General features: G+C 38.8%; 1 protein-coding gene across 7 annotated transcripts in view; it reads left to right on the top strand.

Moving 5' to 3' along the window:
• Positions 1-24,161, top strand: part of SPIRE1 (spire type actin nucleation factor 1) — an 81,446-nt gene that overhangs the window by 45,492 nt on the left and 11,793 nt on the right. Inside the window, exons 8-14 of one of the 7 annotated variants that reach the window (XM_077933174.1) lie at positions 974-1,103; positions 3,837-3,878; positions 12,593-12,759; positions 16,076-16,166; positions 17,560-17,702; positions 19,304-19,357; positions 20,802-20,975. In XM_077933174.1, coding sequence (XP_077789300.1) covers positions 974-1,103; positions 3,837-3,878; positions 12,593-12,759; positions 16,076-16,166; positions 17,560-17,702; positions 19,304-19,357; positions 20,802-20,975 — 801 coding nt within the window. The remainder of the gene's footprint in view (positions 1-973; positions 1,104-3,836; positions 3,879-12,592; positions 12,760-16,075; positions 16,167-17,559; positions 17,703-19,303; positions 19,358-20,801; positions 20,976-24,161) is intronic. The other 6 variants (XM_077933175.1, XM_028737386.2, XM_077933177.1 and 3 more) reach the window with 6 other exon arrangements.

The following is a 24,161-nucleotide window of genomic DNA, read 5'->3' as shown; positions in this document are numbered from 1 at the left end:
CCTGAAAAATGCTGTAGAATAGAAAACACAAACATTTTCCATATAATCTATCCCCTTTCAGCTTTATAATGCTTGCATAGAAAGTTAAAACAAGTAACAGGAATTCTTTTAAAATAAAACTCTCTGGTATTTTCACTTTCCTTCTAATCAGAATTCCCTGCTCACAGTATATTGCTCTCAGTAGGTTTTCTCAGCTTGAGTCTTGTACTCTTCCTCCCTTCTGTGGCCAATTCCTGCCCATACATTGCCTCTCTTAATTTCTCACACACTTGTTGGGCCATTTAACCAGGGACAGGTATGCCCAAATGCACTTCCTCCTCTTGGTTATGCTATCTTTTCCCCTTGGTATTTAACATACATAGGATTCAGAAAAGCACTAACTTTATTGCTGCCAGACTCCCTGTTGAATTAATACGCATTCCTTACAAACCTATTTCAGCTAGCCTTGTTGTTTGCTTGCTGGGTTTTTTCATTCCTGACTCTGTCCACACATTTTCCAATATCAATTTTTATTTGCACCTGTATTTCTTGATTCAAGGAAGGAGAGGTTTTAATTCACTATAAATCATATTTCCCAATTAACTTGTAGCCTCCTAGTTGTTGTTTTTTACCCTGTCATGCCCAGTTCCTGATGAATATACCCTTTTTATTTAAAAAGGGATGGGGGAATACTTTAATTTCTAAATGGGGCAAGTACAATTACTACCAAAAAAATTAGCTGCCTTTGCATTGAGCACTGAGGAGAAACAACATGAAGAAACAAAGTCTATCAGACCTGCTATCTTGAATTTGATCTAGTTAAGAATCAGTAAGGTTTATTATATAAGCCTGTCTGGATCAATGCCTGAATCCATCCCATAACCCTATGTGTGTTTTAGTTTACGAAAGACTTCACCATGATAATAATTTGCTGTACACATCTCTTGTGAAGTGTTTGGCATCAATTCTCTACTTTTATATTAATGTTCACAAGGCCTCTGCAAGAAAACTAAAACCAACCCCACCAAGACCACGTAGCCTCCATGAAAGAATACTGGAAGAAATCAAGTCTGAAAGAAAACTGAGACCCGTCTCTCCTGATGAGATCAGGCGCAGCAGGCTAGGTATTTCGATTTTGATTATATTAGTCCTGGGTGGTACTCTGCTGATGAAATTATTGCTTATTGCTAATGGCTTGTATCCAACTGGTGTCCTTCCGCTTACTGAAGGCTCATTGATGAAGCAGAGCCTTCTATCATGAGAACAGGGAATGAGACATTCTCCAGTGATTCCCCACACACCTGCACACTGTTCTGAAATGTCCTTTTGTGCTGATTTGGGGGTGTGGGGAGTAAGGGGCTAAAGAGGGAAGGAAATTGCTAAACAAAACCCAGCCTGCTAATTTTGATAGGTGGCGATTGTACCTAAGTTGCTTGATTCTTGCAGGCGTGAAAAAACCAGTATGTTCACTGAGCTCTCTTCATAAGAACAGTCATTAAAGTGAAATGGAATGCCTGCAAGCTCAGGAGTTCTGATTGCTTATTAAAAGGCACATGGGCTCTGTATTTATTAAAATAATAATAATTATCAGTGATTTAGACCAGCTATTTCAATTTTCAGTTATTTCATTTTTCTTATGTTGGTCTAGGAAAATATAATTGCCACAATGTTCTTTGCTGGACACGTGGAGTAGTTTTCCACTAATTTATTGACAAGTAGCAGTGGTTGCTTTCCTTTTGTACAAAGCAACATGTCACTTATTCTTTTGGTGTATGGGGTGTGTGTTTTTAACTTCTCTTTCAATTTCTGCACAGTAGTCCTACAAGATTCCATTTAAATGCAATAGTGTGATATCTAGCCCACATGTAACAGCTTGGAGAAGAGTGTGTGTGATACCCATACCACTTTCTACATTAATAAAAATCAAGGTAGATATATGCTGCAGCATTGGACACATGAACACACATCCTCTCAAAAACTAAATAAAAACAAGTCAATGAAATTATAGGGCATTGATGCAACTGGAGAGAGATATTTGCTGTCTGACACTTAAAAAAATGCTGAAACTCTCACATATTAAAACTTTTATTTAAAAGTCATAAAACAGCACCACCGTGAGAGGATTTGTGTATCTACTATTAATGTCACAGGCAATAAAGAAGGAAGTGCCTATAAATGGGGAGGGAACCATCTTCATCCCCATCAGGGCACTAGGCTCCACCTATACCAGCACAGTGTTACTTTAATTTTTGTTGTTTTCACTGCTGCTGCCAGAAGGCAGAAAAATTTGCTTAGGGAGGATGGATCTTTTCTTCCAAAGTGGAGTTTAGCAACCCCTAAATTATAGTGTCAGAATATTCAGTGTGAATACTATTGCTGTTCAAGTTATCTATTTACACATCCAACTTTACAGTATATAATTATGCACCAGCAGTGCAAGCCGTTGCCTATTTTCAGTTTTCATGAGCGCATATATAGTCAACTGGTTAAAAGCATGAGTTGTAACCCAATAAGGCCCTTTTCCATGTTTTAGTTCAAATGTTAGCATACTGGGCAGCTTTAGGCAGACCACCATTTTTCAATCTTAATTCCGCGTCTGTAATTTGTGGATAATACAGGCCTACATTCCATGGTTGTTGTAAGGATTACTGAGTGAAGTATGTGAAGCACTTTAAGCATTTAGAGAAAACACTATAATCACCAATAACTGCTCTTTTTACAACCAAGATGACCTTATTCTCATCAGAAGAATGGTAGATATCTTTGAAGAATAGTTATTTTGTGCATTTGGCAATTTACAGTTGGGAGTAGAGTCGGGAATTTTATGCCAGTACTGAGATTAATTGACCAAACTATTTTGAGTACCTCTGCAATTGCATGTGCCTACCTCCTTGAAATGTAGTGCCATAATGTTTGCCACCCTCCCCCACCCTCCTTATGTATTTATGCATGTATTTCTATTACAGTATAACTTTTTCAGCAGCATCTTTATGACAGGATTTTTTTTTTTTACTTTACCAGTGATCCTAAGTACATTCATAGCCACTTCTAACATGACAAATTTCCTATACCAAAATAATTTTGAAATATAAAATAGAATTTACAAAATCAAAACTGAAAAAATGCAGGTCTGTTTTTCCATGTGTGTATGCCACAGAAACCTGCTAGCAGTCAGAACTTCCTTGCAGTTAAACATGTGAAGCAAAATAAATGTGTATTTATTGTATGTGACACTGTACACAAAGATTTATATGCAATTTTCTACACTCATTTAAGTAATTTGTCATCTGTCAAGTGGCCCTTACTGGAATCGATGTGACTTCGGGCCAAATTAGAAGGTATTAATCCTGCATGCAGGCTTCAGGAAAGCCTTTACTTATGGCTATGTAATGTGAAGGCAGTGTAATGTTTAAAAGATTATCACCACATGTCCAGCCCAATTATGCATAGTATCTGTACACCAGCATCATCCCTGATGAGAATGTGCAACAATGATAGGTATATTATAGGCGTGCATATTGGGGGCTGCACATGCAGTAAAGATCTTTTAAATATCATACTCACTGTGCTCTGCATGTGGAGTTAATATTAGCTAAACTAGCCCTTCCAGGGAAATATATGTTTAGGATCCAGGTGTTAATGTATTTCCAACCTCCCATGATGCTGTTGCAGTGTTTACACTTACACCTTTACTGCTGTAAAGAAAAAGTGTCTGACTCATTTCAGATTTAGATTGGCCTGTATAATAAAATTTGAAATGTCTCTCATTTAAACTAACCTTCTGTTTTCTTTGTGTTCCCTTAAAAGCAGATTGTTTTTCTTTTGTCATTTTGATTTCTTTTCTTTTCTTTTTCCAGCAATCCGGCCTCTTAGCATGTCTTACAGTTTTGACTTGTCAGGTAAAAAGTGCTACAGCACCTGACGTGGTTATTGTGATAACTGTAAATCGTGTTCCATTCCATTTCTTTGTTTAATGTAAGAAAAACATCTGAAGGATGTTTTTCCAAATCCTAGTCTGCAGATTTTAAGATTAATTTAAATATCATCTGATATACACGCTAAAATCATTAGCATTTGTGTAAACATTTCTTTAAAAAAATACTGTAGTTATAGAAGAGTGCAGAGCTAGTATAATATATTTGAGTAAACACCCATTACTCTGACTGGGCACCCAAAGGGAAAGAGTAACTCCTCTATGAAGAAAGGTTGCGGCATTTGGGACTTTTAGTTTAGAGAAAAAGTGAGTAAGCGGTGACATGATAGACAAGTATAAAATTATGCATGGCATGGAATAAGTTTTTCAGTAAAGTTTTTCTCCCTCTCTCGTAACACTAGTACATGTGGACATTCCATGAAGCTGAATCTTGAAAGATTCAGGACAGATAAAAGAAAGTACTTTTTCATGCAGCACAAAGTTATATGGAACTCGCACCCGTGGCAGGCAGTGATGGCCACTAACTTAGACAGCTTTAAAATTGGATTAGATACAGTCACGGAGGAAAGGGCTATCAAATGATGGCTCTTATCTGCCTCCATAGTTGGAGGCAATAATGCTTCTGGATACCAGTTGCTGGAAAAACAGGGTGGGAGAATCATCTTGTGCTCAAATCCTTCTTGCAGATTTACCACAAGCATCTGGTTGTCCACTGTGATAATGGGATGCTGGACTATATGGGCCATTGGCCTGATCTAGTAGACTCTTCTTGGGTTCTTAGGAATTTATTCACAAACCATTTATAGAAGATTGGTTCTGTTGGTACCAGTGCAATGCTCCACAACAGTGTTGGTCCAGAACTCCCTTCATACATGAGCCAATGACAGGCATGATCTTCTAACCACGATTAGCAGTGGCCTCTAGGCTCATGCAGTTTTCCTCCACTTCCACATGAGAATTTTCCTTCCCTTTTATTTTCATATGGCAAGATCAGAGCTAGGTTTGAAGGAGTCCAGGAGAAAAGCCCCTCCTAGGACCTCCCATATCACCCTGGTCTTTGCATCAAGGAAGCTTAACAAGTAGCTTTGTCACTTCTTAACATGTTTTCTCAATGTGACAGGTGCACTGCAAAGTGAAGCACTTTCTGAGGGTATTGCCACCTGCCGTTTTCATTTCCCAGAATACCTCTTGGCACCAGGTCCCAGAAGCATTCTGAGGAAAAGCAGATGGTGGGTGGATGCAGCCTTGGCAGCCACTTTGCAGCATGGACACCACTTTGGTAAAAAAAATAAAAAATTAACAAAGAAAATGAAAAGTTATTTCAGAGTCTAGCATTAGCTCTGAATGGCCTTCCTGGGACCTATGAGTCCCAGCATTTACCTGACCATTGCAGGTGCTCACAGTGGACCTGAACCATAATGTAGCGTACTAGTATATACTAGTGCACATGTGTACTAGTATTTCATCGAACCATGGTAAGCACCAAATATGAGTTTGCAACTATCATTAAAAATAGCTTTCAGAACTCTGGGGAGAGCTAAGCAGAGCATAACATTAGCCATGGCTAGTTCTGAAAATCTAAGAGAGAGAGAATTCACATGGAAAAGGGGAGGAGGAAGGGAGATAAAATGAGAACTTACTATTCTTTCTTGAACTCATAACCTTATGAGGTTGTTTCAATAGATACAGTGGTACCTTGGGTTACAGACTCCGCTAACCCGGAAGTAGTACCTCGGGTTAAGAACTTTACCTCAGGATGAGAACAGAAATCATGCGCTGGCGGTGCGGCGGCAGCAGGAGGCCCCTCTAGCTAAAGTGGTACCACAGGTTAAGAACGGTTTCAGGTTAAGAACGGACCTCCAGAATGAATTAAATTCGTAACCAGAGGTACCACTGTACTCTCTTTTTTCTATTACTAAAATTATATGTGCTACATTAAACAGGGTGACATCCAGTGATATCTGCCTGCTTGCGCAACAATGCTTTGTGTTTCTCTTCTCCCCATTTCAGCCCCCCTGCATGCCCCCAAAATCTGCTCCAGAGGGGCTGCTGTGGGGAGGAAAGGGAGGTGAAATCCTCTTGCACAAATGGACACCCACTTGTAATATGTTGGATCTGGCCCATAACCTTTCACACTAATACATTAATATGCTGTAGATTTACTATTTAACATGTTACAGATTTCAACCATGCTTTGGATTTGAATATTATCTAAAGAGCTTTTGCTTTTCTGTTTCTGTTTGAAAAGTTTTATAACAGGCAGGCACGTGCATCACACAGAAATGTGATGTTGGTACTTTATCGTCTGAATTCTGAACCTTCCTCTGAGTTGTGCTTTTGGGGAGCAAATTGAGGAGTTTGTGGATAGAAGCGGGCTAGCACATGATCAGCACAAGCTTCAGTTATCATGATTTTGGATTAAGAAAGAATAGGCTGTATTGAGGAGTTTTCTTTAACTGTGTTGCTATATGTGTGTGTTTTATTCAATGGTTTAAAAATGGATATTTCCATTTCCTTCCATGTTAATTGGTGCTTTCATCATCATCAACCTCCCTGCTTGTTTTGTCTGATGACTTGATGTTTACAAATAGGGAATCCCTCAAAAAGGAGAGCAGTAGTCTTATTTGTATTATTTTTTTACAATGTTTGTCCGAATAGTTTAAGTATAGTTTTTGTTTTTGAATGAGGCTCTGTTATTTTCATCACTATCATTATTAATCGCTTATGCTGGTGGTTTTCAACCTGTGTGTCATGGCAACCTGGGGTGCCTTGAATGATAGTCAGGGGTGCATTGGGCAACACTGGTCTCTGTTCTTCTTTCCTTCCCTCCCACCTCTGATGCCCTCTCACGTTTCTGCCTCCCAAAGTCTTGCACAGCTGTTAGTTGCATCAGCCCTGGCTACAATCTCTCCAGGCAAATGGTGCCTCTGGGGCTGGCCAGGGGGTGCTTCTCAGGCCCCTGTGGGGCAGTGTGAGGAGGCATCTCTCTTTGGGGCAGGAGGGGCAGCTCAGAGACCAGTGATGGCAGCTGCAGCTGCCCAGAGGACTCCCAAGGAGAGGGGAGAAGAGAGGAGGCTGATGAACACTCCACAAGGGGGGTGTTCAAAAAGTGGTGAGTGGCTGCCAGCTTTGCAGGCAAGGGGTGACATAACAGGGCTCCTGAGCCGCATAGGGGTGCCACAGAAAGAATGTAGTTGGTCAAGGGAGCCATGGACCTCAAAAGGTTGCACACCTCTGGTTTATGCAGTACCATTGCTGTACGTGACACCTTAGAATTTCATTTGTAAAGAACAGCCAAGTCTTTACCTCCAAGGAGCTTACAGTCTTAAAACTGAGAGTGGGGGCAAGAAAGGAAGGGAAGGAAATAAAGTGCAGAATATTGGTAGAACTGGAGGAAGGGTTGTAACAGGAAACAACGGCTTAAAGTCAGAGTGGACATGTGGATGAAGAAGCATTTTGAGATGGTCTGAGCAGCAGTAGAGATTAGTATTTTGAGTAAAGAGGATGTGATAGGAGGCTGTAAGTAATGGAAGGCCTCATCTCTATCAAGAGCTGAAAAGAGTTCCAGCTGCTCTTCACAATCCTGTTGCTGAAGGTGACACCAAAGTGTGTCAACTATCAGATAGACTCTTGGGAAGATCAAGGGCATGAGAATTAATCTGCACATGCAGATGGAACAAGGACCATTGGTTTAACAAGGCCCCTGTATTATTTCTACTTCAACAGGTTGCCACAGAACCACAATTCTACATTAGTCCTTCAACATTGGACAAGCCGCTAGCCAAAAACATATGTGGCTGTATAATTTTCACAGCCCGGTTATACTTAGACTTTTATTACGACATCTCCCTTGTATAAATCGGAATGTTTTTTGGGGGGAAGCACTAAGGAGAAGGAGTCAAATCTCATGGCCCATCAAACATTCCAGTAGAAGCCTGTTCCATGAGGCTGCCTTTGTCACCAGAAAGGGGAGGCGGTGCCTGCTTTTATTGAATTTGTGTGAACTAGTGAGTGGCTGCAACAGGAGGGAAAGTGAGTCCATCCAGTTCCACCATCTGAGAGTTGTCTCCCACCCTGTAACCACTACAGTTCCCTCAGGTTTCTGACATTTACCCTCCAGGAGGGTGTTTCTTTAAGCTTTTGCTGCCATACTTGGTTTCTCCCAGAAGAACTGTTCCATCTCTTGGTGTGTGCCAATGTGTGTTAGAGGAACATAGGGAATGCCTATGGAGCCACTGACTTTAAAGTTATCAGAATATGTTACTACATTGGTCATGCTTGCTGTTCACATTTTCCTCCCCTCTTAAATTTAGACATTCCTTTTAATTGATACTTCTAGTCAGTTTTAGCAGCTGGCTAGACAGAAGTGTTGGGAGAGGAAGGTTTTTTGTTTGTTTCTGTTTTTAGCTTAAAAGTGCTGCTTTCTTATTTTAAAGATGTGCATTTCAGTGGTTTTTTGTAAAAGAGGGTGACAGGGTGTGTATTTCATGTTATATGCAATTTTATTTATGTATGTGAAGTGCTGCCCCAAACCATTTATTTTGGTTTGAATTCAGGTTCTAACTAGAAGATAGAAGAGCTGAGGTACAAGAAAGGGAGAGATGGATTGTTCCCCTAACCCAGCTATTCCTGGATTATCCGCTCCCCCAAAATGTAACTGGAAATCCACTTCCATAGAGCTTGTAAATTAAATACTTTTTAAGTCTGAAGCTGAAGCAGTTGTTCAATTGATCTTGAAATGGTTCAAATAAATTACTTGATGTTTCGACCAGCTGTGCAAAGAGGATTCAGTAATTAATAATTTAACAAAGATCCCACTAGGGAACTATTTTCAGAGGAAACGATAACTCTTATTCTCTGAACCCACTGTATACTAACAGGGAAGTTACAGAGGAAGCTGTTTATGGAAATTAAGAAGATTAGGAACAGATTCTTTAATATCAGTGCACAATTCCCGGTATTTAGCTGCTTAATTGAATCAGGAATTTTATCTTTAAATGAAAAGGCCTGAACTAAGATTTCTCCTAAGAAAGTGGATTTGATCAAAGACATAATGTTAACTAAGAAATAGATGGTCCTCCCTACTTCTGCCCTGCTCACCATCTAGTGCAGTTTATTGAAAGAGGAGACTTCTAATTTCCTTGATAATCAATTACTTGGTCATCAAGGAGAATGACAAAAGAACCAGGACAAAGGTTTTCATGACTAGGATTGTGAACATAGTTATGCCTAGGGAGACCTGTCAAACATCATTTCCACAGATTAATTTGTGTGTTTTTTATTTTGCTTTTTATTAGTTTTCTTACTTGATGAACAAACACAGACAATAAAATAACCAAAATAATAAAATGACAACATCAAACAAAAAAGGAAAAAAAGAAAAAAAATACAAAAAGCATATACGGATTTATGTCACCCTATTCTATAATCCCAATATAGGCTTCTGTCCTCCACAGATTAATTTGGTAAGGTGTAGAAGCTCTGGGCTACAACTATCCATAACATTTTCCTTTTCAAGAAGAAGGAATTCCAGCAGGTTTAGCTATACATAATGAAATTCCCTCTTCCAGAAGGGCAGGTGCCCTGTCCTCTTTTCCACCCAGCCACCCTACTGCTACTCCAGCATAGCCACACGGAGGACATCAACTCTTTTTAATTTTGTTTTTGATTAGCAGCATCGGGGGTTACATTGACGTGGTTAATCATAAATCATGGTTTATTGAAACAAGTCAAATTCATAACCCTGGCTTTGAAGCTGTCTTTTTCAAGTTATAACTAGCAACACGTTTAAGTATGGACTAGCCACACAATCATATTGAATTGGGAATGCATTTCATGTTCTTATCTAAGGGCTCATCCACAATTCCTTTTGTGCCACATTTCTAGGCACAGGTCAGCGCTTTAAAGCTCTGTGTCCAAACCTGCATTTTACCACTGAATCGGGGCAAACAACAATAGGGTTTTCTGCACACAGAGAGCTTTAACGTGCAGAGCTGTGCCTGGAAGAGGAAGTCTGGATAATCCCTAAGTCACCTTGTGATTGTGAAATCAGCATCAATTCTGAGACTTATTTTTCTGTCATCTCCAGATTGTACCCATATCTAGGCAAACAGCATATTAAAAATCCTAAGCATCTGTTCTAATTGTCTTTTCCAATGAAAGCTGCTCTTGAACACAAACAGCATATGGGTACATGATTGCTCATGTTCATATATAATTTATGTTCTCTTTGATTCATTTGGTAAGCACAGTAATCTGTACCTAGAAAGAAAAGGTGAATTCCATTTTGGTTTTGTATTATCTTGTTTTACACCTTAGTAGTAGACACTGATACCAAAAGTCATAGCATTAAGGCTCTTATGCATACCTATCTAGGAATAAGCCCCAGTGAAAACAAATGGACTTACTTCTGAGTAGACATGTATAGGATTGCACTATAAAAAGATCCAACTCAGCTGTTTTCCAAAAAGGATTGCAGCCTGTGATATTTGATAGCTATTTTTCCATCTTGGCAAGATGAGAAATGTATATTCTGCAGCCAGACTACTGCTTGTCTTGGAATTGCTGGCTAACAGCAGAAGTAACTGCTATTGCTTCCCATTTGTCTGAATAAATTAATCTGTATTGAATTAATTAATTATCATTTCAGAGTTTATACTGACAAAAAACAGCCTTTAAAAGCCCTGTATTTACAGTAATTTTGTGGTGTGTGAGAGATCTAATAGCTAGCTGTATTTTTTGCTGTAAATTTAAGTTAGTTGCCCTTTACCGTCTGTTTGAATTATTTTCAATCTGAATATTGGTTATAAGCAGTTGCTTCCAATTTTTTATTCTATTTTTTACTGGTCTGAAGACATTGTGGCCTTGATTCTCTTGAGATAACTAAAAGCTGGGAAACGGTAGGGATATATATCATATGACAGAGGGATACCAGTGTCTATTGCAGCAAAAACAATAGAGTGTTTTGTGGCACCTTAAATACCTAACAAATTCATTTTGATGTTTGTTTGTTTGTTTGTTTGTTTGTTTGTTTGTTTGTTTGTTTGTTTGTTTGATGCTCTTTGTTGGAAGCTCTCTGGGCAGTTCACAGCATTAAAATACAAAATAAAAACACAAAACACATAATAAAAACAAGAACAAGAACAAAACAGACCCATAGCAATCCCCCATAAACTAGTCCTCTTCATCAAATGTTACCTGCAGTTGTGTCTGTATGTTTATCTATACACACACACACACACACACACACATACGGTACATACACACATTTGGCAGGGAAGAGGAATGTAAAGAGTGAAGTCAAAGGAAAGCAAAGGATGGTGGAAACAGTCTAACTATCACAGTCTGCACTTACCTGCATATCATTTTCCTTGCACTTCACTGTTTAGAATCCTCCTCCCTTAGCTCCCTTCGCACATCTGTTGGCTGTTGTCCACAAAAATGTGTTAGGTGCCACAAGACTCCTAGTTTTTTAAAATATATATCTTAAGTTGCAAAATACTTACAAGTGTGACCAAAAAGTAGTCTGGTAAAATGCATTTCAATCTATCCTTGAACTTTATTCTTTTTTTCCTTTTTTTGTGTGTGTTATATTTTCTGTTTGTGTGTATGTTTCCTTGTAAATTTCCTTTGGGTTCTGCAAGGTGTAAGTAGCTGGCTGCTGATATGCTAAAACTATTTTTAGCAATATTGGATGGATGATTTGTTTATCCACAGTTTCACAAAATCAAAATAGATTTGCCTCTATAAATAGAAGCACGGATTTATATAATTGGAATAGATTATTTACAACACCCATCCAATCAGGGCCTGGGATATTCCGTAAACAGAAATCATGAACCTGACTCCCTCCCAAGCCTTCCTTGGTGCCCATGTGCACCAGGTTGGAGACTTTCAGTTTTTTAGTTTGTAATTGCAGAGCAGTTGCTGGTGCTGGAAGTCTTTTGATTTTCAAGGATTTTTGGGCAGGGGGCAGAAGTATCAGGGGTGGCTTCCCCACCTAGTAGCCAATCTTGTTTGCTTCCTTGTTGCCCTCCGGCCATGTGGAGGTGACAGTAGGCACTTGCTTCACCCCATGAAGGAACCTTGTGTGTGTGTATAACTCAGAATATGCATTTGGGCAGAGAGTGAAAAATAGGTCATAGAATCATAGAATTGGACAGGACCATGAGGGTCATATAATCCAACCCCCTGCACAGGAATCTTTTGCCCAACATTGGGCTGGAACCCACAACCCTGGAATTAAGAGTCTTGGGCTCTACTGACATAGGTACCTTTCTGCACAACTGGGGGTGGGGAACTGCTTTGTAGTCTAGTAGAGGTGCAGGAGGGTTCACATGGGCAAAAGTGCTCCCCAAGTTTTAACATTTTATTGGTTTTATTTAACTTTGAGCAAAGGGTTATCTGCTAGAAACACAAATTAGTTTATAATTTGAATGAGATCAGGTTTTTGAAAGTACATTTGTGAAAGTCACATGCTTCCTTTCCTCCTCAGATCCACTAATGCTTTTCTGTCGCATCACATCCACATTGCACTCCAGTGTCTGTAACTTTATAGAAAAAAGAGATAAATTTCACAGTTGTGAAACTTCGGTATTAATTGCGCTGTGAGAAACAAGTATAAGTGGAGTTTACTTTTCTACTGTGCCACCACAATAATTTTTCTCTTTCCCCCCCTAGATGTATCAACACCAGAGGCCTCCAAAAATCTTTCAGAAAGCTGTCAGAATGGCAGCTTTTCATCAGAAGCAAAGGTGAATGGCATTGGTGCTACTAAGTTGACAGTACAACGGAAGAGACTTTTGAAAGCTCCCACTTTGGCTGAACTGGATAGCTCAGATTCAGAGGTAAGGTGCTGGTTAGTCTGAACCTCTTTTCAGGATTTACATTTTTGTTGATTAATTTCTATTTTGTCAGAATTTTTTGTTCAAGGTATTATATATTTGTTTTTTGATTAATTTTAAATCTTACCTTAAGCCAGAAAAGGTTTGCAGAGCAATTACAGATCAATACAAGCAAGTTCCTGCCCCCAGGCTTAAAATCTAAAAAGACATGACACAAAAAGGAAAAGGACTAAGGGAGAAGGAAATAAGCAAACTTAGGTTTAAGTTACAAGTTACTCTAATAATCGTTGGGGGGGGGGGGAGAAGAAGTTCAAGAAGAGGCAGAGCCAAAGTTATTGGTCTCTCAGTTCTGCCAATGAACTGGTCTATATCCCTTCTCTTCCCTTCTGCCTTGTGGAAAGGCCGCTGTCAGATGATGATCATATGGAGGTGTCTGGCTTCTCAGCAAAGCTGGTGGCCCTGCATCCCTTGAAGGTTGGTGGCTCAGGAACTAGAGTGGAGACAAGAGAGACTTTGGGCTGTGCATGATCTTTCAATAAATTGTGTGTGATTCCTGTGCCCAGCACTGCACATTCTTTAAACTCCTGAGTGAAGAGGAGGCACTGCAATATTTGCCTGTCCATGTTTGGTTTCTTTGGGAGTGCTGGCATGGTTTTGTCTGATTGTTCTAGTCCCAGGGAACTTTATGGCCCTTCCAAATTCTGGAAGCTCAGGCTGAATAACATCACATAGCATTTCTTGTAGAACAACAGTTTCTATCATAGACTGTCACAAGTCTATCAGAGTTCAACCTTCTTTTTGCTCTTGTCTGTATTCAGTGATAGCTTACAGTTGGGTTATAGTGCTGTATTCCCTCCCCCAAATAAAACAAGTGATGAATCAGTCTTGACAAAATGTGAGGTTTTCCACATTTCCTTTTAAGATTAACAACCCAGTTCTAAAATTTAGTGAACAAAACCTAAGTAGGTTTCTGTGAACCTTTGCTAGGACTCAAGGTCAAAGCAATACTTGAACAGGTGACTTAAGGGATGTTCTATGGGGATTCAGTTTGTTTGGCTAACAAGGCAATTGCAAGGAGACACGCCATCAAGCAGGTAAACTTCCATGCACCAGTAAGCCAGGTAGCATTCCTGATGCCTATAAAAATTTTCAGGTCAGGCATGCTTGTAACAGAAGCATTCACCTCTTTCTCACCCCACCCTCAGCTACTCAGGAGTTGGAACAGACAAACTTACAATACCAGAATTTTTTTATTACAAAATGCATTGTGATAAAATCATCAAGGTTTTAACGCTGTTTATATATAATGCTAACAAGTGTCTCAGCTAAAGTTAACTCTTATTTCACTTAAACAGAAACTGAATTAATTACAGCTCTCTCCTCTAAAGTCCTGACATAGAAGTCTTGATTACAGATGGATAGATAGTTCAAATTTGGTTTATGCCAATTTCACTTAAAAAATAAAAAGTCTGTTTCAGCCCTTAGGGACAATCATGTCATCCCCACCCCCTGCCATATAATTTTCTTCAGTGACGACACATAATCACAAACTATTGTTCCGGGGGCCTTTGCAGCTCCATTTTTAATCCATGCAACAGGAGCCGTACTTTGTAGCTGCTCAGAATGGCTTGTACCATTTTTTAAAAAGTTAAAAATGAAGCTCTTGAACCACCTTGTAGTATTTGTTGTGGATCTGGATTCCAAAGAGAACCACGTTATGACCTGCACAGAAATCTTTGTTTGTGTATCAAGTGAGTTTGCTTTGGAATATGGACTTGCAAATTTCCACCATGCCATGTCATGATTTGGTGATAAAGTACTTAAACAATAGCAGCAATCAGTGAAAGGGCTTGAGTGTAATTTCTGGGCTATAGCTTATTTAACTTGAAATTCCATTTTTGAAAGAAGATGCCATAAAAGAAAAATGTGAAGCTCCTGTTACTGGCCGGGGACGGTGATTTATTCAATGCTTATAGCCAGGAGCATACAGCTTGGATTGTATATCATGTAAATAAGACCTTAGGTTGAATTTCATGTTATAATAAATTGAAAGTAAATTACCAAGACAATTTAAAGAAATAGGAAAAATGCTATATTGAGTAGAAATACCAGCTAAGTAATCATGTTATACTTTATAAGTATGTAAGCCGCAAACTCTATTCTAAATTCAAATGAATAAAAGTAATATTTGTTGAGTATATACATAAGAAAATTTATGGAAATAGAGCAAAGAGGTACATGAGCAAAGGACAACCACAAGATTTTGTAATCTGTTGTCTTCTAGCAATATTTTTATTAATGTGATCCAATGTTTATATATACTAGTGTTTTTCAGTACCTTGTGTTGATAAAGACTCTCCTCCCTGAAAGAGAGGGGAGGGGTTGTGGTCGGGGCCCGAGCTCCGGCTAGCAAGGGGCGTGGCCCCCTGCCGCCCGCTCACCTGGCTGGCGCTCACGCCCCCTCGGTGGCCATCCAACCAGGAGCTACGGAGGGGGCGTGTTCAGCAGCATTTTGCTGCAGCGCCAGCCTTCCCCGGCCTCATTCTTCCTTCGCCCATCGCGAGTCACCCACCCTCCACTCCCTTTTAGTTAGGGCTTAGGTTTTTGGCCTTGCTATGGACCTTAGGTTGGTCGCCCTGGTTGTCTGGGGGGCCTGGTAGGAGTTTTTCCATTTGGCACTAGGCTTTTTGGTTTTTTCGCCTACCTCGTAGCAATCGTCACAACTTTTGTGGTATTGGTGGGTAGGTTAGGCATTGGAATAATGTGTTGCGGTGTGTGGAAGTGCTAGGTGTGGCCATCGCCTATGCCTTCAATTTTTAGGGGTATTCCGTTAAAGGAATCTGGGGGTCGTGTATTCCGTCCGATGCCTGCTTGGCGGGAGGCCTTGGCACGACCCTCGGTGACAGCAGGGGTGAGCCTATAGTTGGATTAGCATCAACAGGCTCCACCTACTGGTGAATAACCCACTTGTTTCGATCCAATGCCTAAGCCAATACCTTTTTCAATTGCTGTAACCAATAAAGTTGTGGCCTTTCCTAGCCCATTAACCTTATATCACGTGTCCTTGTGTCTTTATTTCACTTCGCCTGGGTCGGGTCCTCGAACCACAAAAACTCTGATCTTGGCACATGAAAAGTTTGCTAATAACTAGAAAGTAGAAATGGCACATGAAAAGTTTGCTAATAACTAGAAAGTAGAAAGTAGAAATGCTAAAGCATTTCTTTTAATTGGAACTTGTTAAATAAAGTATTGTAGATGTCTGCTTTTTAAAGCAACTGATCAACAAGAACATCTAAATGACCTATTTTCTTTCTTCTAGGAGGATTATGTACGGAAATCACCCAGCAGCAGTAGTATTTCTCCCTCCCAAATGGAAGATACATTTCCAGAAACCATATCTGGGAAAAAGGGTAAGAATCTAACCTTTGAAAAAATGTGCAGTACAGTAGGAACTTCTAGAAGCAGATGACTCCAGCAAGGGACACCCAATTCACTAAGTTAAAGGAAACTTACACAGCAACATGGGTCTATCTTGGACATATCTCATAAGGAGAGCAGGAAACCGGTTGTGGAAAATTCTTTTAAGTTGAATTAATTTGGTAATGATTTGTAATAATTTGTAAAATAAATAACAATAATTGGCAAAAAAAAAAAAAGGAAAGTCCTGGTGTCCAGGGAATCTAATCTAGAACAGACTAAAGGAGAATACAGGTGTGATACTTCAGGATCTATTGACAACCTTTGCTGTGCTGTTGGGGTGGCGACGAGATCATACTGGCCTATCTATTCTGAATGTATTCTGAATGTTCTTATGTGATGCCAATAAAGGTTACTTGATTTGACTTGACAACCTTTGCATCAACCTTTAAGTCTTGAACATCTGAAATCCTCATGGCCTCCTGTGATTCTATAGATTTGTACTGGCCATATGAGGAGTGTTTGAGCAACACACTTGTGTATCACCTCTATCAAAACAGCTGTGTTGGCATATGCCCTCTTTCATTTATGGGGTAGCTACAAATGTGCTGTTTTGAGGTCAAAACGTTAAGAGTGATGTCTGTGGAGAGGGGAGGATTATGCTTTTGTAATTCCATGGTCTTTTTTTTTAAAAAAGCTCTTCACACTTTCAGATGAGGTTGTGATTACTAGGGAGCAATGCCGAATATTTCTACTCATTAGTTGTAGAATCCTGCTGTAGCAAAATCCACTGGTAGTCATGTGAATCTGTAGGGATGGGGTATAATGAAGCAAGAAATCGTTTTAGCCATATTAGAAAATACAGCTAACAGTCTGTACAATTGTACATATGTTAATTATTTGAAGCTGTATCTTTATAGCAACCACCGATGTAGTGAAGAAATGTTGCAATGTAGTGGTTTAGATGTGGATTGAGTAAGGGAGTTAAATCATTAGGTCAACTAACCTCCTGAATTGTTGGGGAAATAGTTTAGCCTCACTCTGGGTTGATTTCACACAAAGGTATGTGGTTTATAAAGAAACCTTAGCTCACATTTTTGTTATCTTCCCGTGAAGGTGTTAAAATAAATATAGAAGAATTTTATTAGATTTTGGCTTGGAAGCTGACTTGGAATCGTTTTTATAAATTTACCCCCATAATAAATACACTGAAAATTGTGTTCAACACTTGATGCAGTTCCACTTATTAAAGCATCACCACAGTCTGAGTAGAACAATAGGATTGGGTTCCTTTGATGTCATTGGTCCTGTTCTTAAAAGAAAATGTCTGATTATTAGTAAAGTAAACTGTTACTTAGAACTAATTGATGCTGATTGAATTTATAGTGCCTCCGAAATTCTTGCCAATATCATCCACACCACAGCCAGAGAGGAGACAGCCACCTCAGAGGCGACATTCCATTGAAAAGGAAACACCAACCAATGTTCGACAGTTCCTGCCACCTACAAAGCAGAGCTCCAGATCACTTGTAAGTAGCGTGGTAGATAATTTTCGACACTGGTTGATGGGTAAAGACACAACAGCTCCACAACAATGAGAGGATAATGAAATGCTGTGTTGAAACCCAGATGTAATACTACCTTGAACTGTGTGAGAATTTGAATCAGCACTTGAGCTTCATCCACTGTAAACTGATTGGAAACTCCAGGAGAAAACTCCGAACTTTCTGATTCAAGTTTTGAATGTTGTGCTTAAGCGTTGATGACATTTTTATTTAAATACGCTGACAAAATTATTATGTTTCTAAATAACAAGAAGGTTGATATTTTCCCCTCTCTCACGTTAGTTTGATTTTAAAAGCCCAGAGCAGATGTGATCGCATGCCAATATAAGAATCCATTGAGGACAATTTTTTAATTTTTTCTTGAAAACAAAGTACAACAGATTAGCCAATTGGCTTTAATTGAAAGCAGTTTTCCGACAGCACGTAAGTGTGATGGGGGAACAAAATGCCTGCTTTGGGGCTGGCACTGTGCCTTAAATAACTTGGATTTCATATGAGAGTTCCAAGTTCACTTTTTAGTCTCTTGTCCCTTGCCAGAAGGGCCCAAGAGTGTCCCTTAGAACTGAGGAAGACTGAAAGAAGTTTTTGAGAGAGCAGGGGGCACTTGCAAGCTCTTCAAGTCAATTTATTTGCATTGCTTAACTTGAAGAGAGCCCTTCTTATTCCTCCTTGGCTCAAGAGGCCATGATTTGGATGCCAACTGTTCAAGGTGCTGAGGTTAACTTGTATTAAATAATATACTTCACTAATGTAGAGGGCACAGTCTATTCCCCAAGAAGAAATCAAATGGTTTGCTGTCATATGATTCTAACTTGAGTACATCTTATGATCCTAGGTAAATGGCATTTCAGTAACCTTAAGCTTATTTGTTAGTGCAGCATGCAGAGTACAACACAAAAAGAATTGTTTTTGAAAAGTTAGCTAAAGAAAGTAATTGTTTTACACATGAGAGAGAGTTTGTTTGAAGTATGACTGAGGGAAGTAATCAACATACAGAAAATCTGGCTTTTTTATGTGGTACAAAAATGTTTGTTTCCACTGAGGCCTATCACAGCCACATATCTACACGGGGGGGGGGGGGTGTTGTTTGGGAGTATTTAATTGATTGCCGTTTCTGATTAACATTATTCTGATCCTGTACAAAATTGGAGTTTCTTTTTTGTGCTTTTGAAAAACCTCCCAGCTCATCCATCCTTTTATAAAATAATCTGAAAACTTTATTGATTGTCTTCTTTAAGTATTTTTACTATTCATTTATAGGGACCTCTTATGCTCTCTTTTTTCAATAAAAAGGCACAAAAGAATCAAATTTATGGCCTTTTTACATTACTGTCAGCTGATATTGGGTACTAGCTGGGTTTCACTTTTAGAGCTCTGTCTGTGGAAGAAAGATGTTCTTTGGCAGCTGTGTTTAGTTCTTGAGATCTAAGGTAAGATGGGAGCAAGAAATGTGAATATAATATCTGTTGATAAAATTACAGCAGATACGAAATGGATGGAGAACTTTACATCTACAAATATTTCTGAATAACAATCTAATATTTTATATCTTGTACTATCAAAAGGAGCACCCCCTATTTCTGTTCTTGTTTGGCCTTATGAGAATGAGAAGGCTTCTTGTAAGTATTCATCATTATTTTTTTATTTTAAAATTTTGTATTCCGCCTTACTTGTAAAACTACCAAAGGCGGCTACAACATACCATTAAAACAACGTAGCAAAATAAAATGAAAAATGAAAAAGCCAAAGTAGCAGAAGCAACCCCCCCCCCCCACAAAATTATCGATAAAACGTATAAATCGATAGCAATTGGCCAAATCAAAGAAAACAAAATAAAAATCCAAATTTCAGTTTAGCTCAGAATCTTATTTAGAGTGGCCTTTACCCATTTAAGTTCTTGGCTTGATGGAATTTCTTAAAAGAGAACATTTCACAGTGTGCCACAACAGAAAGCACTCTGTTCTGAGGAGTTCTGTTTGTGTGGCACAGATCTTGAAAAGAGTGCATGGAAGTGATACATACAGAGAAGGCAGTTCCTTTAGATTTGCAGAGTGTATGTCTCTGGTGCATCTGCATCCCAGTGTTTCAACCATTAACTAATCCAGAAAATGTATAGTTTACTTAATCAAACCAAAGAAGAAGTTTCAAAGAAATTCCTTGATGGAACTGGATTTGAAGTAGTACGCACAAATGTTATAAGGTTTATTCATGCCATAGAATAGTTTTCTCCTTGGTTCATCATTTTGCTGAGAGAGAATTTGAAAGTTCATGTCCATTTAATATGCCTAACATAACATAAGAATGGCTGCAATAATTTCTGTAGTATCAGAAAGCAGCACATATATTGGCAATGAAATATAGTTCTGTGTTCATACTTGTAGCCTTATGCACACATCATACATTTTTGTAAACAAATGTGGCCCAGTCATGCTATTTTAAAAGATGATGTGAGAAAAGAGATATTATTATGGTGTTTTGTTCATGATAACTGTATTTGTATTGTGTAATGGTGCCTCCTAGGGGTGATACCTGACATTTCATAACCATTTTTTCAATTAAAAAACTGTAGAAATTTAAGCAGCTACTTCAAATCATTGAAGACTTTCAGTGTTAGACTTCCTTGCCTAACTGTTAGACTTCCTTGCCTAGTTCTAACATATGGCTTTAGGGATGCAATTCCATTACAGGACAGGCTCAAAATATGAAGGAAGTGACATAAGTAAGCTCAAAATGTTACCTACTTTAAATTTAATGGCAAACTTCTTCATCCCTTCCCCCAGGATTGATGAAATTTCATGGCTTATCTTCTGCTCCAATGATGGCAGTTGGTCTCCCAAGGTGAAAGAAACCCCATCATTTCCAGTGAACAGAAAATTGCTTGTTTTTTCAGCAGGATTAGAAGGGCACTCATCCTATTTCACATACTAGCTACACTTTCATTAAACTGGCTTGCTAGTATGCTAAGGAAATTAATACTTGAGCTAGAGTTACATAATCAGAAGCACGGGTGAAATTGTTGCTTGTGTTCAGCATTCCCTTTTCTCCTTCCTGTCTGTTGTTCAGGTTCCCAGGATAACAGGTTTATTTCCAAGGATGACGCTCAAAACACTTTTCCCAGCCATACATACAGCCTCTCAGCTTAGCTCCCATCCCTTTGAAGCAGCCTTATTTGGGGTGGCAAGGACTATATATTTTCTTTGTGAGAGAGCTTTTAACAACAAGTGGACACTCTCAAAGGTTTGCCTTGCACTGCTGCCTATATACTTTCTTAGCCATCTTTTTCTCCCCTCAAAAAGGGGAGAGCTTTCAAAGCTATGGCAAGAATTAACAGCCTAGATTGTCACTGGATTCTGATTCAAGTTGATTTCAACATCTGTAGTCTTTTCTGTGCATGTGTAGATTCTCTAATCAATTTGCTGGGGAACAGAAATCACTTATGAAAGGACAGCAAACTAAAAATGCAACATCACAAGATTATTAGGGAAGGAATTGTCATAATCTTAAATCAGTGGAATTTTAAATAATAAAAATAAAAAGCAGTGGAAAGCCAGTTCAGAATAATTAAAAAATTATTTTAAAACCACTTATCTGAAACCACAGATGTCCAGTTTTGCCCAAATTCTGATATTTATACATTATTTCTCTCTTTGTGTGTGCCAACTCAGCAAGCAAATATAATCACTAACCAGTGTTTATAAATCAAGTAGGTTTAAGAAGCATATTGAATTCTGAGGATTTGTGTAAGGACATCTGAGGGAAATTTTAATATATTTGTTACAATAACATTGAATTGCAGAATATATACAATGTAGGTTTTCTTTCTCTACCAGTCTATCAATATTTACTATATTTTACCTGATTAAAGTTACTCCTTTGTTAGTTTTTGATAAGTAGCAATATAAGAGCGCAAGATATATATGGGACACTTTCAGTCCAGTCGAATGAGCCATTTCCACCATGAAAGCAGTGCTATTAGCTTCAAGGCTCCATCCTACTAATAAAACCCCAAAGCTAGTTAAATTGTTTCTGGTGCAGGAACAACTATAAACAGAATTGCACCAGCAAGTACCCTGGCCTTCTATCTCAGCCCAGTGGAGGCGAGACTAGCAGCAGCCTGTGGGTCCACTCACATTAGTGGCTTGAAACACAGCAAGTTCATTTTTCTCTGCTGTGTTTCAAGTCTTATTTGCACAGAGTTTTCCACATTAGGGAGGGGCCAGGGATGTCTTCAACCGATGCACATGGCATTTTGGGTCTCCTGCCCCTGCAACCCCCCTGGAACTCTTGTTCATGAAGCTGTCATCTGCACCTGAACAACCACTGTTAGGCTATGTTCACGTTCCTGCCTACTCAGCATCCAGTTTTCTAATCAGATTGAAGCTGGTTTGAGGAGGGAAAAGCCTCATGAAACCTCAGCAATTCTTGTCAAGAAACCACAGGATTGGTAAGGATTGTGGCTAACAACATGTGAATGTGATTTCAAAAATTAGCAGTGTGGGCGCACTGGATGCAGAGTAAGGGGTAGTATGAACGCACCCCAAATTAGAATATAGAGTGGAACTGAATGGATTTTCCTCACTTTGGATTCTAAGATACCTCTAGCAACAGCTCCATGAGGCTGGGTTATGAACCACACCCCCCCCCAAAAAATCCCTAATCTTAAAGGTGCTTCCAGATGGGTGCTTATTAGGAGATTGCAAGTTTTTTCTGCAGTGATCACACAGTGTCATAAGCATCAAAACGCCAGCCTTTGTTTTTTGCCATGTAATTAGACCCTTTCCGCAGAAAATCCAATAAATTAATTTGTAAAAAACACCCATTGCCAGTGAAGCCATATGTGAAATCTGAATGACTCATTTACAACGCTAAGCCCAGTTGGAAGCACTCTTAAACTATGCCATACTCAAACTGTTTGTCATGTTCAATAAAAAAATGGATTCAGTACATATTTAGAAACGAAAGTTAAACTCTCATAAAAACAACAGTATTATAGATATTTAATTATTTGTGGGGAAGTTTCTAGGCACAAACCAGAGAAATTTCTCCTTAGGAAAAATGAAAAGGCATAACAATGCTCAGTGCGTCTCCCATGCATTTTAATGAGGATTGCGGAAAAGGCATTACAAGTATGTTTTAGCAACTATTTTAAATACATGGTGATGAATCACAGTCACGTTTTACAGCCTGTTGGGTACAATTAACATAAGATGGAAATTAAATTGCTTGGATCTAAATAGATCTTTTGTCCATCATTCCCTGCCCCACCCCCATATCTGACCTCCCATGTCCTATCATGATTTTGAAGCTCCTTTCAGTTTCAAAAACAGTTTGCCATACAAAAAGGGGGGGGCAACTGTTGGGGCGGGGACACAAGTCCAGTAGAGTTTTTGAGATCATGGGAGTAATTCCCTTGTTGTTTGGATCCTGGCCAATATTATTAGAGACACGCAGAGTGATACAGTCAAGACATACTGAGACTCACATGATGAAAAACCTCCTTCAAGCACTAAAGACTTTGTGGTCCTTTTCAGATAAACATCAGAATTTACATAACTGACCTTCTGGTTCCCAGGTTCTGGGAATGCAGTCAGACATGCTTGTCATTTTGAACTCATGATTGCTTGTGCTTCTGCTATATCAAGTTTATTCAATATTAACATGTGTTCAAATCCAGCAAATAGTGGGTTTTCATTATTTTCATTTTTAAAATCTTAGAAATAAAAAGATATTAGACAATGTTGTACACTCATTTACATGTACTCATGATAGTGGAATGGATTTTGTATGGAACTGGAAACGCCAAATGCCTCTTTCAATAAACTTCAATTGGACTGCTCAATGACTTGCTTTCATTAAAAGGATATTAGCTGATACGTAATCTCATTGCAGCATCTCAAAATATATTCCCATAAGAACTCAGTATCTATCATTTGTTTTAATGTTGCATTGCAGTTTGGTTGTCCTTGTTTTAACTTCTTGAAAATACAAAAAAAAGCATTTAGACACAAATTATTATTTTTTTGCTCATGTCTGTAGTTGTACATAGATTATTTTTTTAATGGAAAAATATTTTCTTTATCTTCTGTAGTGGAGAACAATAGAGCATATTAAAGAAAAAATCCTTAAGAGACATAGCATAGTTCACATTTTCACTTATTAGTTGTACAAATAAAGCTATTACAGAACTCCAGTGTAGCTGGTAGTAATGGGTCCTAAGTGCTATTTTAATTGGTTGCAGTCAGTAAAGATAGCTAAGGGAAGAATTTAAGCAAATACTATTAGAATTGAAATCTTTTAAAAGGCTATGCCATGTATTACAAAGCAGAAAAGGTTGAGGTTGTGGTCTATACTGGCTTTCTAGTGAGTGAGTGAGTGTGTCTGTATGGTGCACACATTTCCAAACTTGAATTTTTCTCTTTCATT

This window comes from Podarcis muralis, chromosome 8, assembly GCF_964188315.1.
Source record: "Podarcis muralis chromosome 8, rPodMur119.hap1.1, whole genome shotgun sequence".
NCBI lineage: Eukaryota > Metazoa > Chordata > Lepidosauria > Squamata > Lacertidae > Podarcis > Podarcis muralis.
This window is presented reverse-complemented; position numbering and strand designations above follow the sequence as displayed.